A 15,729-nucleotide genomic window follows, 5' to 3' on the forward strand; every position below is an offset into this window, starting at 1 on the left:
CTAAAGTAGTGCAGCAAATTGTGCACTAGTTAACTAGTAAAGCACAACAATCCCTAGTAGTTGACTAAAAAAACTCAAAAATGCTGACTAGTTTTCTCTGTGAAGATTTTTGGGGATACTGGTGACTACAGAACTTAACTGGTACCTCGAAATAATATAGGAGAGAAAATACTGTACTTTTGACTGGCATGTTAACTAGTAAAGCCTAAAATGTGCATCAATTAAAAGTTGAAGCCAGCAAGTGATGCTGATGGCTGGTAAAAAAAAATAAAATCAAATATTTACCTAAACTGCTTGCCGTAAGCGATGGTTCGTACTCTAAATGGAGCCAGCCGTCGATTAAATCCACATTAAATCAAACAAATCAGTGGCCGTTTAAGAGTACAACAGTTTTATTGATCAGTGATCAAGTCAACCTTAAATGATTACAAGTATACAAGAAATCACTGAAGCCGCTCAGTGAAGACACTTTGTCTCATTCTTTCCTTCTTCTGTACCAAAGCTACAGTCAATATAAGCTGAAATAAAAACACTTTCGAAACTTTATAGCTAAAACGTGTAATATGCATGATCATATCAACAATCTGTATTTCATATTCCTCATTACTGTCAACCCAATATGGGTCCTCAAACATCAAGACTTGAGATTAATATCCACCTCTGCCTTTGTTTTTTTTTTTAAGTTATTTACAGTTAACTACTTTGGTGGTGTTATTCTGAAGTTTGTTCATAATTCTTAGAGAACAGAATGGAGTGTAAGACATATCGATACAACTCTAATATATGGCACTCATTTAAAAAAAACAAAAACAAAAAAACAAAACGCCGTTACGCTTCGACAGGCACATCACATGCATGAACAAAGACCAACTTTTCAGCTGTACAGGCGCTGAATACAACCTCATCATGGCACTAATAGATCCTTCACGCTAAACATGTTGCTGTTTTATAAAGGCCGCTTAAAGAAAAGGACAATGCACTGAAGATGAAACCGACCACTTCTGTGTTTGGATCCTGAGTGGTCGAGTTTAAAGTTTACAGTAAAAACCACAACATCATCAAAAGCCACGGAAAAGTTTGATTTTTGGAGTGAGACCGGTCTTTGACCATCAGGCGCCAGTAGTAGAACTCCGGGAGCGGCGGGTGGGCGTCCACTTCCTGCTCCGTTCTGTCCGGTTAGGTGCGGCTGTAAGGCAGCCGGTCCGGTCGGACCCGGGGATGAATACGGTGGAGGGAAGCGAGTCGTCCTTAGAAATGTCGGTGGAGCGTTTTGGAGAAGTTACTGGAGCGCATCGTCTGCTGGACGCCTGAAGAGCCGAAGGGTTTGTTCAGCATGTCCACACCTGAGAGAGACAAGACTGGTTACTTCTCTCTGTCCAGTTCCAAACTTCAAACATTTCCAGACAAATTAGCTGGTTTTTTTGGGCCAGTTTCTTTAGTGGAGGAACATCATTCCACCATAAATCTTTGGTGAAGAGTAGACCCGTCACAATAACTAATTTTACTGGACGATAAATTGTCCCAGTAGTTATTGCAATAAACGATAATATTGTAGTTTTGAGATCATTTTCAAGTAATGATGTAATAATAATGCAAGTATTTATTCTGAAAGAAAAATAAACTTTAAACCCTAATGAACATTTAACCCGGAAACTGAAAGACATTTTAAAAATAAAAAAGAAAAGAAAAACCAGAAACAACAAATAAAATGAATCATGAAGTCTCTGGAAGCGAAAACGTCCTTCAATAAAAGGTTTAGTTGAGAGCAAAGCATCAGATTGAAAACTTTTATAATTCAGTTTTTGGTAAAAAGAGAGAAAAGAGAAAAACTAAAGACGGCATTTAATCGATAGAATTGGAAATATAAACACTAAACCCTTAAATTCCAGATGAACTTTTACAAAAAGAGAAGTTAAAGGAGGTTACTGACTGGGTTGCTCTGTGGCTTTACCTTAACGGTGCTGTCCACCGCTCCGGAGAACAGGCGCCCCCTGGAGACGGCCAGTGCCGTTACACTGCCCTGGTGTCTGAGCAGAGTTTGGGTACAAATCATGTTGTCCATGCTCCACACCTGCAACACAAACCACCAAGTAAGAGCGTTTTCACAGGCTTCCACTTTAGCTACCTGCCAGGTTGTGTTATAGTCAAAACACACCCTGTGCACTTCTCTAAGACACACACACACACACACCCCCAGACAGACAGAGTGTGACTCACCCTGAGGGAGCGGTCATAGGAGGCGCTGAACACTTTAGTCTGGTCCGGAGTGGAGATGACAGCCAGAGCGTAGACTGTTCCAACATGGCCGGTCAAAGTTCTGACCTGCTCCTTAGACTCAATGTCCCACACCTGCAGCGGACACACACACACACACATCAGCAACACCATCAGTCACCCAAAAGGTGCCAACTTAACCACTTTGTCGCTATAGTTAGCAACATTTCTGACAAAAAGTAAGTAAATAAAAAAGTGATGATTGGCCAAACTCTGTATCAGCAGGACAGGCTCGTTAGAGATTAGTGATCGGCCAGAAAACTGCAATTAGGCCTCTCATTAAGTGTGTGTGTGTGTGTGAGTCTTACATGGATGAGGTTTTCATAGGTGCCGCATACGATGTGGTGGTTGGTGACGGCGATGGAGTAGACGCTGCCCCCGCTGGTCTGGAGCACATGAACACACTCCAGAGAGCGAATGTCCCAGATCTGAAAACACAGTGTTGGACCAAAACTCACACCAGTGGAGCACCGCAACAAACCAGTAAAACCAAGACCAGTTGAACCAGTTAGAGTTTGTTTTACTGGAACTAACGCAACTAAGTAGTGATGGACACATTTGTTTTAGGCACCATGACGGCAGAAATACACGTCATTAAATCAAGGGAAGGTGTAGGATTAAATAAGTGCTCACTTCTTTCTGATTCTTTTCAAATAGGAAAATAGTGGTAAGTTAATTTTTTTTCTTTGTTTTAAAAACCTATTTGAAGTGAATAAATAATAAAATACCAGCTGTACCAGCTCACTCAGAGCTGAACGTGTCCACATGTCTCCTTTTAAAGGACAGAATAAACTGGCCTGGTTATTCCAACCAACAGGCCTGGAAATCATTTAAGCTTCAACGTAAAAAACAAACAAAAAAAAACAACAAAAAACCCCCACAAATCTCGTGTTTTTATTTTCACTTGTATGGACAGAAGCTAAAATAAAACCACAGCCAAACTCCACTCAGATCTGTCCCTGGCTCATAACCATGCAGCTCCACCTGCCAAACAAAACATTTCCAGATCGTCCGCCTGCTGCTCTGGAAGCAGAACTCCCTTCAGACCCACACGTCCAACTGGACCCGTTTCCACATGAACGGTGGAGGACCATTACATATGTTGACAAGAAACAACATCGTTGGTAATAAATATAAAAATTTATTCATAAAAGTCAAAATAATAATAGAAAAATACTTTAATGCTGATGACATCTTGCTGATGGTTTTTTATTGCCGCCATTTAATCCCCATTGAAACAGATGATCTTTCTGAAGCTCCGCCTTCAGGAAGTCATCACAACATGACTCTTCTATTAACCCTTTAATAACGTTTTTACCAGCGTTTCACGGAGAAGTAAATCGTACAATGAGCTCATTTGCTAATCACTGCTGGCTAGTCTGAAGGAGCCGAGTCGAGGGAGAGCTGAATGGTTGCCACGGGAGATTAAAGGATTCCTCAAACATGCATGAAAGAATCAAAGTAACACTTCTGGCATGTTTTTGATGAGGAAATTACATCCTCGCATGATGTAAAGCTTAAAAAAAAAAAAAGAAAAGTTGATTTTCTGTAAAGTTTAATGAGGTCACCTGGACGTGTCTCTGCGTACCTTGATGGTCTGGTATGAGCCGCTGTACAGGTGGTTCTGGGACGCCACCAGCGCCCTCACCCAGTGGTTCAGCCCCGTCAGCTCCTTCTTCAGCTTCAGCTCCGTCCCGACAATGTCCCACACCTGGAGACACAATTAAAACGCAACGCAAACCATGAGAGACAGGATGGGAAAAAAAAAAACCAACAAAAAACTGCAGAGACCGTTGCGAAACGAGCTTTAAAGGCTTGCTCTTTTACTGCTCCTTTTAATCTGAGTTTGGAATGAGTCACCAATAACTGCAGTCAGAGGACACATTGAAACTATTACACAGTGACCTCAGAGCAAAACCACGCAGAGCCTGAACCTGAGCGTGGACCAGTACCGCGCCGAGCAACCAGTCTGACTGGGGGGAGGAAGTTATGCAACATAGGAAAGTCCCTCAGTAGGAGCAGCAACACAATGGCCCTCTGCCCCATGTCTTGTATCCATGACAACAAAAAGTCAAGGCTACAGATATCCTGCACTCAGCCTAGTCACAGGAAAACAATGTTCTTCTACTTTATAGAGTCAAAACTAATATTGATGGCTGAACAGCGTTGAACAGAAGAGACGGAGATCCAACACTCTCCAATGACAAAGTCAACTTTAGATGAACTGTGTGTTGCTCTGGTGGAGTCAGCTGCACATCATCCAAAGAGGCCAGAACCTACAGACAAGCGCTCTGCTGCTGTATGAGAAATGTCGAGATGTAAAAAGAAAGAAAGAAAGAAAAGAGGATTTCCATTGCAGTTTTGACAAATATGTTCACTTTGATACGGCTGAAAAACCGCCTCAAAACCTTTTTTATCGAAAAACGTCAAGTTTCTATCAAGACTGCTGTGTTTCCATCAAGCAAATTTATGTTTGGAATTTGAATTTACGTACTTTTATGGTCGACGACACGGCAACTGGATGATTTTCAGACTTTTAAGGAAGTAGTTATGGTGGATTACTCATGGAAATATCAGCTAATAAAACCGGGCTGGTTTTTACTCGATATCACCAGATTCCCTGTGACATCATCACTGTATAATACATTTTGCATGTCGTCTAGAAGGTTGAGTAAAGGGGCAAATCCGTTACTTTTATTACTACTTAGTGACAAAAAAATAATGTTGAGAATGTACAAACTGGGTTTTATTTAGGGGTTTAACTTTAAAGGAGGTTTAACACAAATATTAATTACTAAATAGTAAATGCTAGCCACACTTTTCAGGTTTTTATTTGGAAGAGAAAAACAAAGTGTAATCCATGTACCGACTTGTCTCCAACACTGAACTACTTATTTTGTTAGAGCCTGGAGAAAATACACGGCAGGTTGTGGTTGTAACATGAGAGAATGTGGAAACGTTCAAATGGTATACACACACTTTTAAATTTGACCTTCTGATAACAAAAAGAAGTTGTTTGTTTTTGTTGTTGTTTTTTTTTCATCTACAAACATCCCATTTTCCAGCCTGCATGTCAGTATCTCAGTATCTCAGTAACTGGGTCAGGTGGGATGAACAGAGACGTCTTCTGTACCTTTATGGCCTTGAGGGAGCCGCTGAACAGCATGTTGTGGGAGGAGACCAGCGTGCACACGGGGTTGTCATGGGCACGGATGGTGTTGACCTTCTGCAGGGTCTGGATGTCCCACACCTACATGACAAGCGAACGCAACACACACTTAGTTCCTGCAGGCCGGGACAGTGTCTGATGCTGCAGGCGAGTGGCTCTCACTATGATGGTGCAATCAGCAGATCCACTGTACAGCTTGTTACTGTGGCGACAAAAAAACACAGCATGTCACGCTGCTCCAAAGATAATGGAGCTAAAGGAACAGAACACGTGTGTGTGTGTGTGTGTGTGTGTGTTGCATTACCCCTGAATGCACAGGGCCAGCACGATGCCATCATGGCCTTCCAGGGTTTTCTGACACTTATAAGTAGTGCAGGTGTCCCACACCTTCACAGACAGGAAATAGTGCATGATTTTATAATAAATTAAATAAATAAATAAATAAATCAACCCCAGTTTGAATAAATAAAAAGAGGTTTAGTTTGATTGAAGTGGGATTTTCTACCTTAATGGTTTTATCAGAAGAGCCAGAGAAGAGCAGGTCGCCGGTGGAGTACACACACAGACACCAGACCGGACCCTGGTGGCCCACGAACGTCCCCTTACACTTGAAGATCTGCTGCGGGTCGTAAGCTAGGAGACGGGACACGCCGGGTTTGTGTTTGTCTTTGGACAGTGAGCTAAAGTGTAAGGAGGCGGATTCTTACAGCCGAGGATTCCCATGTTGAGCCTGGCGTTGATGTGAGACAGCTCGTCCTGAGGAGAGACGGTCAACGTTTAGACTGCTGCTTTGATTAGAGACGCTTAGAGAAATCTTTTTTTTACTAAGCGCTGTCTGGTTGTAGAGACAGGAAACATCAGGAGCCTTTTGGAGATTTTACCTTTAAGCTAAAGGTTATTCTTACTCTATAGGGAATGCAGACAGAGTTGGCTATAAGCAAAGCTAAATGTGCTAATTAGGGCAGCTTAAAATTAAGACGATAGATTCTGGGTGGGAAAACGTCACTCTAAACTACGGAAGAGGACATTACTGGAACAATTTTTTTTTAATAAAAAAAAATAAATCCAGATTTTCCAAGAAACTAAATTTTCTGAAGCAGAAAATTAAATTAATCGATAAAACTGATCAGAGCTGGGTAACAGCGACTGCTCTCTCTGTCACATTGCTGCTGGTACGTTTATATAAACAAACAAAACTTTACTTTAAAAAAAGTGGTTCAGAAAATCATCACCAGACTTACGTTTAGCATGGAGGCATCTCTACGAAATTCCATCAGGTCCTCGCTGAGTTTACTCTGATTCTCATCCAACATATCTCAAAAACACACAGGAACACAGACACTAAATCTAAACATTTTAGCATCACGTCATCTACAGTGGAATTAGGATTATCTCTCAGAGGAATGTCATTCAAATGCAACGTGTGTTTGTTGTGTGTAGGTTCACAACAGACACAAGCGTCTTCCTACCAAATTTAAGCTCCAGGTTTTTCTCCAGCTGATCCAGCTTCTCGGAGAGTTTCCCCAACATGGAGCGCAGGAAAGCGATATCCTGGTCCTTCTGAGACAGAGCCAGCTGCATCTCATGGAACCTAGACGCCAACCGAGACAAAAGCTCCAACCTCTTATTCCACAACCTTTCAGGCGACACCACGTTTGGCGTTGGGCTCACCGGTCGTCCGTCTGCTGCAGGAACTCCTTCAGGCCCTCGAATTTGCAAACCTCCAGGTGGGTTTCGTACGTGTCCTGGTTGCCTATGAACGTGCAGCTGTTGGGAAGACGACACGTTGAAGTGTTTCATCGGATTCCCGCTGGACAGAGAGGTAAAGACGCTCACCCATATTTGGAGTGCGGACATTTGATGTGCTCGCACTCCTTGAGGTGAGCCTCCAGGTTCATGGTGAGGAGAGGGGGACAGGAGGGGTTGTTGGGGCAACGCACCGGCCGGTAGTCGCAACTCGCTTCATGCTCTCTGCGCACAAGAGTTCAAAATGCCGCTCAAAGTTGAATATTAAACGGAACGGCAAGCATTTTGCCAGAGGTTTTTTTTGCTGCGTACTTGCGACAGGACAGTTTGATGGTGAAGGGGCAGCCTAGGGGGTCCACCTCATGGGCCCCGGGTTTACCGGCCACCGAGGCTGCCGGGGCCACGGCGCCGTTGGTCACCGCTCTGCAGCCGTATTTACAGTGGATGAACAGCTCGCCGATCTGCTCGGCGACGGCGATGTTGTTCACGACGACGGTTAGCTTGGCTGCATCCACGGGGCACTTATCTGGGACCGGACGATGCCAGCGTTAACCAGCGTTAACCAGCGTTAACCATGGGCTAACTAGTTCTTAAAAGACAAAAAAACAAAACGCTGATAGCTTCAGGACTCACCTGAAGTCAAAGCGCAGCGTCTGCAGAACGTGTGCTGCAGAGGGAGGAGAAAGACGGAAGGTTGACATGTTTTCTGCAGCCTCAGCTGTCATTAAACTAGAGGTGCATCGATAAATCAGCACAGATCTTCTTCAATTTGGGAGATCAACCGATATGTAACCCTGTTAGTTATCTACCACCGAAAATGTCTGAACATGAACAAATAACAATAGTCACCTGACTGTTACCAAATTAGCAACTCTGTCGCTATGTTTAGCGACTTTTCTTTCATAGAAAGAAACTAAGTTGGTATCGGCCACAATTATTTTTTTAAAAGATCAGTGATGATCTGCAACTGGTGAACCTGTAATACGAAATACGTGCTGTACTTCTTATTTTATTATAAAGGGTTTTTGGTTTTTTCAAATTACCAGTTACTATCAAAAGAAGATTTCAAGACGATTGTCCTTAGTGTCAGACAGTAAGAAACACAAACATTTTAGACTTTTCGGAGCTAAAAAAAAATTCAATATTTAGCTACATTTAAGAATTTATTCTGCTTTTTTTTTTAATTACTTCATATTTAGCAGTCCAGTTAAATACAAGTCTGAGCCACAAATGTTCCACAACGACCTTTTGGAAAAAGATAACTCAGAAATTCAGACAAATATTAACTATAAAGAAAATGTGTTATGATTTTTAAAAAACACAATTTTATCCATTTATCTTTTCCATTTTTAGGTTTTAAAATCAAGGGAAAAACGTGGGAAAAAAAAAAAAGAAAACTTGCAAAAGATACGTGTTTTTTTTCCACATGGCATGCTGATATTTGTGGAGAATTATGTAAAAATAATTTCCACATGCGGCTCCATCCATCCATCCATCCATCCATCCTCTAAAACACACCGACCAGCTTCCCTCTCCCTGCTGAAGAAAGGCGGCCCGCAGCATGATACCTCCACCACGCTATTTGACCTTGTTTGTTCAGAGTGATGTTCAGTGTTAGTCTTCCACCACACACAGCGTCTCACATGTAGGCCAATCAGTTCCCTCCTGGTTTCCTGTGACCTGAGGTCATTCTTTCCCACGCCCCCTAAACGTCTCGTCTCAACCTGCAACCAGGACTTCCTCTTTGATTTCTGATCCGCTTTCTTCATAGCTAATGAGGAATCCCTGAAAGCGTTAGCTTTTAGGGGTGTCAGAGTAAAGGGAGAAGAATTTACATGCCACACTTTATTTGGTGTGGAAGTCATTTCAAACCATGTATTATTTGCCTTTTAGTTTCTACTGGTTTCGCAAATTAAATCAGAATAAATAAATGAATATTTCTGAAAGGTGCATTTAGTATAGAACAAAAACAATGTGATTTAATATGAATCAAAGGAATAAAGTCAATCGAAAAATGAAAAAAAAAATATATATATGTTTCAAAGAGAGTAAAAGTCACCAGGGTTACTGAAGCAACTCAAACATCATAGAAAATGAAAGACAAGTGAAAAACTATCCAATTACAGCAGACAGAAGATAACTATAAGTTAATGCAGTAACGGAGAGGTCTACTAGTGGGGTTATATTTAGCAATTCTTTATAAAATATAATAAAAATCACAGAAAAGGTGGAAACTAAACTCACCCCGCATGTTGTGATGACGGGATCCTTGAAAACGTTGCAGCACAGCTGGCAGCACAGCTTTACGGACGGCGGCTCAGCGAACACCTGCGGCTCCTGTTCACATACAAACCCTGGTTTGTGTACGTGGGACAGCAGCACGTGACAGACCCCCGCATGTCTAAATACACTGCAAAACACTTTGGACTGGATTCTAGTGCAAATACTTTGGTGAAGTTGAAAGGAAAGAATAAAACAAAAATAAACCCAAAAAAACAACAACTTGCGAGTAACTTTTCAGCAAGATAAAGTAGCTTGTTTTAAGCCGGTTCGTTTTGAATATTGAAAAAACAGGTTATGCAGAGTATTAGGGCTTTAGTTAGAAAAATGTAAAACTAAATTAAAAATAAATTACAAAAATAAAGTCCTAAAATTACAAGGATAAACTTGTACGAGAATAAAGTTGTATGAGCAGAAAGTCATAATTATATGTCAATAAAGTTGTAATATTATGAGATTAAAGGCATAACAGTATTATGAAAATAAAGTCAAAATGATACGAGAAAAAACTTTCTATTTCAAGAATAAAGTATTACCAAAATAAAGTCGGAATATGACTTTCTTCTTGTACAACTTTATTCCCGTTTTTTCTAAGCGTGGATTTTTACTGCATTGTAAAATGTGAAAAAAATCTGGCAGTTAAACTAGAAATTTTTACCAATATTCAAAGGTTTTTGACTGAGAACCAGCACCTTTAACTTGTTGAGAAGTTCCTTGTAATTTAGTTTTGTCTTTTAAAAAGTGCACAAAGACATTTGCACTAGAAAAACAAATACTAGGTACGAATGTGTTTTTCAGCGGAAAGCTGTTTGCTCCAGCGTGAGGACGTACCGCGTCTTCCTCCTCTTCGTGCAGAGAGAACGTGGAGCGCAGCGACATGTTGGACTCGGAATGAAGCGAGCGAATGGAAATGGCTGAATCAGACCGCCGAGGCGTGCCAATGGGAGGCTAGAGAGGAGAAGGAAGAGACAAACCGTCACATACAGTATTACAACCTCAGACACCAGCTAATCTAAAAGCGCTCTGGGAGGATGTGACCCGTTTACCATCCCGTCGTCGTCGTCGCGAGGGGAGTACGTCAGGGTGCTGGAGGAGGACGGGGTTCTCCTGTGCTGCTTGTAGGTGCTGGAGCTCTCTGCTGAAATAACGTCGACACGGTTTGAACGCATGAGCTCGGAGCATGAGGCAGAAATGGGAGTCTGGGAAAGGCTGCGTTTGGTGTGTTACCTTTAGCTCCAGAGGAAGAAAAGGTGGGGCCAAAGGTCGCCTCCATCATGCTCTGCAACATGAACAAGAGAATGACGGGATGGGTACAGAGCAATGATCACCTTCCATCAGAAAATATAAAACTCTTTTGCTCAAACTATTTTCTTCTATCTAGTTTCCTGAGTGTTTTGCATCTGGGAAGAAGGCAGAACATTTTCTGAGGCTGCGTGTAATCTTATGTAATCTTATGTGGTATTGTTACCTCGATCACTTCTCCTAAATTTAAACCCCAAAACAAACCCAGGTTATATCTTACCCCAACACCCGAGTCTGCAGGGGGGGAGGAGGGGCTGCTGGAGATGGATGTTGCGGCGGCGGTGGCGGCTCCTCCAGAGTACTGGCTGTAGCGGGGCGTTTTACTGCTGCTCATAACCCGGACGTCACGCACACACAATGACAGAAACACAGGCAGCCAGCTGGGAAAAGTAGGAAGAAGATGAAGAGTGTTAGGTTAATAATGGTGGAGGAACGGGATGGAATCACGTCAGACACAGAGGGAAACATCTGCAACTAAAACCAAAAGAGATCAAACAGTAACAAACCCACCGATGGCACTTTCCTGTAATCTGTAAAAAAAACAAAAAAACAACCCAACCTGCTGATTTCAATTTGGGGCAATTTCACTCTAATTGTCCTGTCAGGAACTTTAAAATGCTAACTGAAGGCTGTAGGTTTTGAGCCCAGGCTAAGCGTCGCTTGTTCTTATTTTAAACAAGGTTTTTTTTCTTATACACCAGTAACCCCTCACTGCATGTGTGTTTACTGCGCTCTGTTCCACTGCGCACTTCACCAGCGGATCGGAGTCGTTCCTGAAAGACGGGTTTATAGTTGATGCATTGAACAGTGAAACGGAAATAGTGACGCTTTTAGAGGTGCAGTTTGAGCGTGCTGTGAGGATGCTATATCTTTCTGAGCCAAGACTCCTGTCTGCTTTTACATCTCACACATGCTCGCCGAGTACGTGTTCTGGCACCACGTGGCTCTGTGTCTGCGTTGCAGCTCGATTTAGTTCTTGTATGTGTTCCCCGGTAAGCTGGTGTCACACTCACCCTGTAGTCACGGAACACGCAGTATTTTTGCGGCGCCACAATGCCTCAAACTGCGCCATACCAAATGCCTTCTCAACTTCTGCTCCACTCCAGACAGGCAGATCTCAGAAGCGACGTTGGAGATCAGAAAAACTGATCCTATAAAGCCCAGGCAACCAAAAACAAACAGCCTCTGTGCGTATTACAACTCAAATGTCAGCAAATGGAAAAGCTTGGTCACCAACTAATGCCACATAAAGTAAATGTCCCCGTTTGTCCCTCACATCCAGCAGGGACCTACACAGTGCAGCGGCTCTGGCTCATCGTGCTAGGCCGGCCCACAGTTGTATGGGGACTTGGGAAGAATTTCACTTTGGGGCCCGTCTTCCTGCTACGAACATCAACACCATTTTTTCCGTTGCTATGGTAAGTTTTATACCAAAAGCATATCGTGGTATATATTGTTACCACTACCCATCACAATAGATTATGTCATACTCTAAAGGTCCAGCCAAAACCTGAAAAATCACCTTTTATTCAATTGAATTGATGTTTAAACAGAGGAAAACACACACTATGTACAATTAGCTCCATGAACACAACAGGAACAGGACTGTCAGACGGGTAATGCCAACAGCAACAAATGGAGACCGTAGAGGCTTGGTCTTGCTTCACTGGCACAAGTACACTAATGTTTCACTTCCATTACAACAACAACTTGGATATGTTTAATGAAAAATGTTCCCAGACTGTTTGAGTTGTTTAGTTTGAAGGCACTTGTAGCCTTAAGAAGTTGTACCGCAAAGGGCTAAGCATAAATGTAGCTGGAACAGGAAGTTCAAAGTTCAAGCAGTTCTGTTCAGTAATCAAGAACAAGAAAAAAGCTGCAATGATCATATTAATTAGGACCATACAGCAGGTTACCATAGAATTCACACACTGAATTTGATAACTAAAACTTGACAATGTGTCACCATGGTGACGGTGTGTTGAGAGAGCAGAGTTAGGCTACCACTATAAAACACAAAACAAGAACCACTTCAACCACATTTGCTCATTTCCCATCCTGTAACCCAGTGGTCATTTCTTTTCTTAAAACATCAATCATTTTCCTTCTCATTCCTATGACAGTTTGTTTATCTGTTTGTTTTCAGGGTTTCCTCCAGTGTATATTCATCCTGGTGGGTAACCAGGCTTTAGAGCTCTCTCCCAGGAAAAGCATTCTTTCTTTATCTTAAATATATTTTTTTAATATACATCAGTAACAACATTAGCGTTTCCATTGCCACTGCGCGATTTGACATTTCAATATTAAATTCGCTTAATGGAATCACCTCAGTTTTGAAGAAACTCAAACTTTTCAATCAAATGTTCTGCGAAATTCTGTTTTTTCGGAATATTTGCGCATATTTGTAATTAAAACACAGTAGATTAGTCCGACAGTAAAAACGGATTAAGCTAGGTTTGTAGTTGACGCATTGAAGTGGGCGCGAGGGTTTGCGCCGTCCCTGCGCCTGCCCATTGGTCCCACGCGCAATTACTCCCAAATTATGACGCCTGCTCGTGCGCCTCCGAATTTTTGTAACTTTTAACATTTCTTAACCTAAAACCACGGTGGGCCACTGGTGGACTTCCCTAGCGCCTCTACGTCCTGGAATGTTACTTTCTTCACTATTTCCTAATCTTGTTCTTCTCAACAACAAAAAAACAACAACAAAAAAAAACAAAAAAACTTGGAGCATAAACCAATTAGGCTACACATGTTCAAAATATGCAAATTAAAGAAGAGCTCTCTCGCTCAAAAACCTGAAAGAAATGAACATCATCAACTCTTAATATAATAAAAATTCTGTAACAACAACGAGGAAAAAAAAAAGACAGAGGCTGAGTCTTGTGAGGAAAAGTGGCCGACATGTGCCGATCCTACATTCCAGGGCTGGATGAGCGCAGAGACAGAAACACAGGCAGCAGTGGGAGGGAGGAAAGGGGTGACAGCGACCCCCAGACAAACCAGACAGCCGCTGATGTGTACAGAAAGGTATGCGGACTATCTGCCCCTGTTGTAACTGGCCGCAGTCAAGATCTGTAATCTGTTATTGTCACAATCCTGGAGGTTCCCATAAAGGGGAAGGGGGCGGAACAAAGCGAAACACAACCAAACTTCTCTAGCTAAATGTTCAGGCCACATGAATATACAAGCGTTTAGCGACAGATAAGTCTTTAAAAAAAACACGATTTAAAGCGTTTTCACTGACCACTAACTTTTCACTAATGATTAAAAGTTGCTCGTCTTGACAAGCTAAGATGTGTTTGCTAGCTTACGAAAGCTAATTTCTTCCTCTTATTAGCAATCACTGCCACTGACGGACTTTGACAAACTCTGTCAGCCACTACAACGTCACACCAGCCACGTTTTAGTCAGATAAAAACGTTTTCTCTAATATGTACTCGTAATAAATACAGTGAAAACCTGCCATTATTTGTTTCCGCAGCGACGCTCCAAGTCTGAAGGCGAATTCTGAAACGTTCCTCTTTTTTGCCTCACTGGCAGCTCCACTCTGAATGCCGCGGTGTGCTCTGGGAGGTGTAGTAGAATGCTCGCCGCTTTCACTCAACGAGTAGCCTTAGCGCTGCAGTCGGACTACATTATCCATAATTCAGGACGAGGAGGTGAACCTGGACTCGGTGGCTGTCTAAATTGCGCAAACCAAAGCAAAGCGTAGCCTTTCCTAATATATGCGTCTTCTTTTCGGTGCCGAATGGTTATTGGTTCCCGGAGAAACCGAACCATCACGAGACTGCTTGCATCACCTTCTACGTCTAGCGGGACGGACTGACAACACGTTCTGTATTGTTGATTCCAAATAAGGGGAAAAAACATTTTATTGAGAAAGTACAAGTATAACACATAAATTATGTGTCAACTCACATTCTGGTCATGTAAACTTGAAATAACAGTTGGAAAGGACTGGGACTGTAATAACTAAATATCAAGAGATGCTCGTAAATGAAACGTGCTCAAGTTTTCGAATAGAACTTCAAGGCGGCTGCTGCATAAATAATACTGTTTTAACCGTAAATAAGATTTTCACTTAACCCCTCGATCTTTTTCATATTGCCAAGTTTCAAAAACAAATGTCTCTGTATTTTGAGATCTTATGTGGAAAATCAATACAAAGACTGAGAACTCGAGGGATGGAATACATTCAGTTCAATTAGAAAACACATTACTAGTAAGAAAAGGAGATTAAATGTTGCAACTCATGTTATACGGTTTCTTTAGAGTTGTTGTCAATGCTGGTGCCTGTGGGCAGGAAGAATCTCCAGCAGTCTGTATTATAGCAATTGTGACTGAAGTCACTATATTATATAACAGTCTCAATTAGAGGATCCTCAAGGTCACCTGTAATTTTCCTGATTTAAAAATAACCAGCGAAAACACAAAGTTAACATTTGAAATAACAGCAAATAATGCTAATTGGAAAGCAGTAGAGGAAGGTGGTCTGTTTGTTCTTCAGCAGACCAAAGGACTCGACACAAAGGAGACGACAACACTCACACTCAATTCATTTCCTACAGAACTTGCGGGATGAGGCGGAAATGTCTTCCCCTTCTCCAGCGAATCGACCACCTAACTTCCTGCATGTGAAATTTTGAGTTGGTGCAAGTAGACGTTCTAATGGCTGTGTAGATTTGTTGAGATTTTAGGTCAGGTCCGATGTGTTTTGGGGCCATCAGAGGATCAGGAAACCTTTGCAGGTGTTTGGAGTTAATTATCTGAGAAGAGTGTGACATCATAGAGCTGTTGCCTTGCTGCAAGAAGGTCCTGGGTTTGATTCCCGGCCCGGGGTCTTTCTGCATGGAGTTTGCATGTTCTCCCTGTGCATGGTGGGTTCTCTCCAGGTTCTCTGGCTTCCTCTCACAGTCCAAAAACATGACTGTCAGGTTAACTGGTTTCTCTAAATT

The 15,729-nt window shown here is 42.1% G+C and overlaps 1 protein-coding gene across 3 annotated transcripts; it reads right to left on the reverse strand.

Annotated features, from left to right (window-relative positions):
- Window positions 1-666: 666 nt before the first annotated feature.
- Window positions 667-15,462, reverse strand: traf7 (TNF receptor-associated factor 7). 3 transcript variants are annotated; one of them, XM_044099273.1, is made up of 22 exons: window positions 15,323-15,462; window positions 10,992-11,151; window positions 10,697-10,748; window positions 10,516-10,607; window positions 10,301-10,417; window positions 9,434-9,526; window positions 7,823-7,856; window positions 7,502-7,715; window positions 7,280-7,414; window positions 7,115-7,210; window positions 6,913-7,034; window positions 6,685-6,758; window positions 6,151-6,199; window positions 5,949-6,076; window positions 5,748-5,830; window positions 5,606-5,645; window positions 5,408-5,524; window positions 3,863-3,985; window positions 2,583-2,702; window positions 2,218-2,349; window positions 1,952-2,071; window positions 667-1,343 (listed from the first exon to the last, which is right to left on the reverse strand). In XM_044099273.1, the coding sequence occupies exons 2-22, from the start codon at window positions 11,103-11,105 to the stop codon at window positions 1,329-1,331; spliced, it is 2,070 nt and encodes a 689-aa protein (XP_043955208.1). In that variant the 5' UTR covers window positions 11,106-11,151; window positions 15,323-15,462; the 3' UTR covers window positions 667-1,328. The 3 variants fall into 3 exon arrangements, with proteins under 3 accessions (XP_043955208.1, XP_043955207.1, XP_043955209.1); XM_044099272.1 differs by lacking the exon at window positions 15,323-15,462 and adding an exon at window positions 14,238-14,464; XM_044099274.1 differs by lacking the exon at window positions 15,323-15,462 and adding an exon at window positions 14,238-14,458 and having other exon boundaries at window positions 10,516-10,604.
- Window positions 15,463-15,729: the final 267 nt, after the last annotated feature.

The sequence above is a fragment of the Gambusia affinis genome, linkage group LG19 (genome assembly GCF_019740435.1).
Source record: "Gambusia affinis linkage group LG19, SWU_Gaff_1.0, whole genome shotgun sequence".
NCBI classification, from domain to species: Eukaryota; Metazoa; Chordata; class Actinopteri; order Cyprinodontiformes; family Poeciliidae; genus Gambusia; species Gambusia affinis.

Coding starts and splice junctions, on each gene's coding strand:
- traf7 (XM_044099273.1), bottom strand. CDS start 11,105: ATGAGCAGCAGTAAAACGCCCCGCTACAGCCAGTACTCTGGAGGAGCC. Junction 6,759..6,912: donor AAACCTGGAGCTTAAATTTG/GTAGGAAGACGC, acceptor TGTGTTTTTGAG/ATATGTTGGATGAGAATCAG. Junction 6,077..6,150: donor CAACATGGGAATCCTCGGCT/GTAAGAATCCGC, acceptor CCCGTCTCCTAG/CTTACGACCCGCAGCAGATC.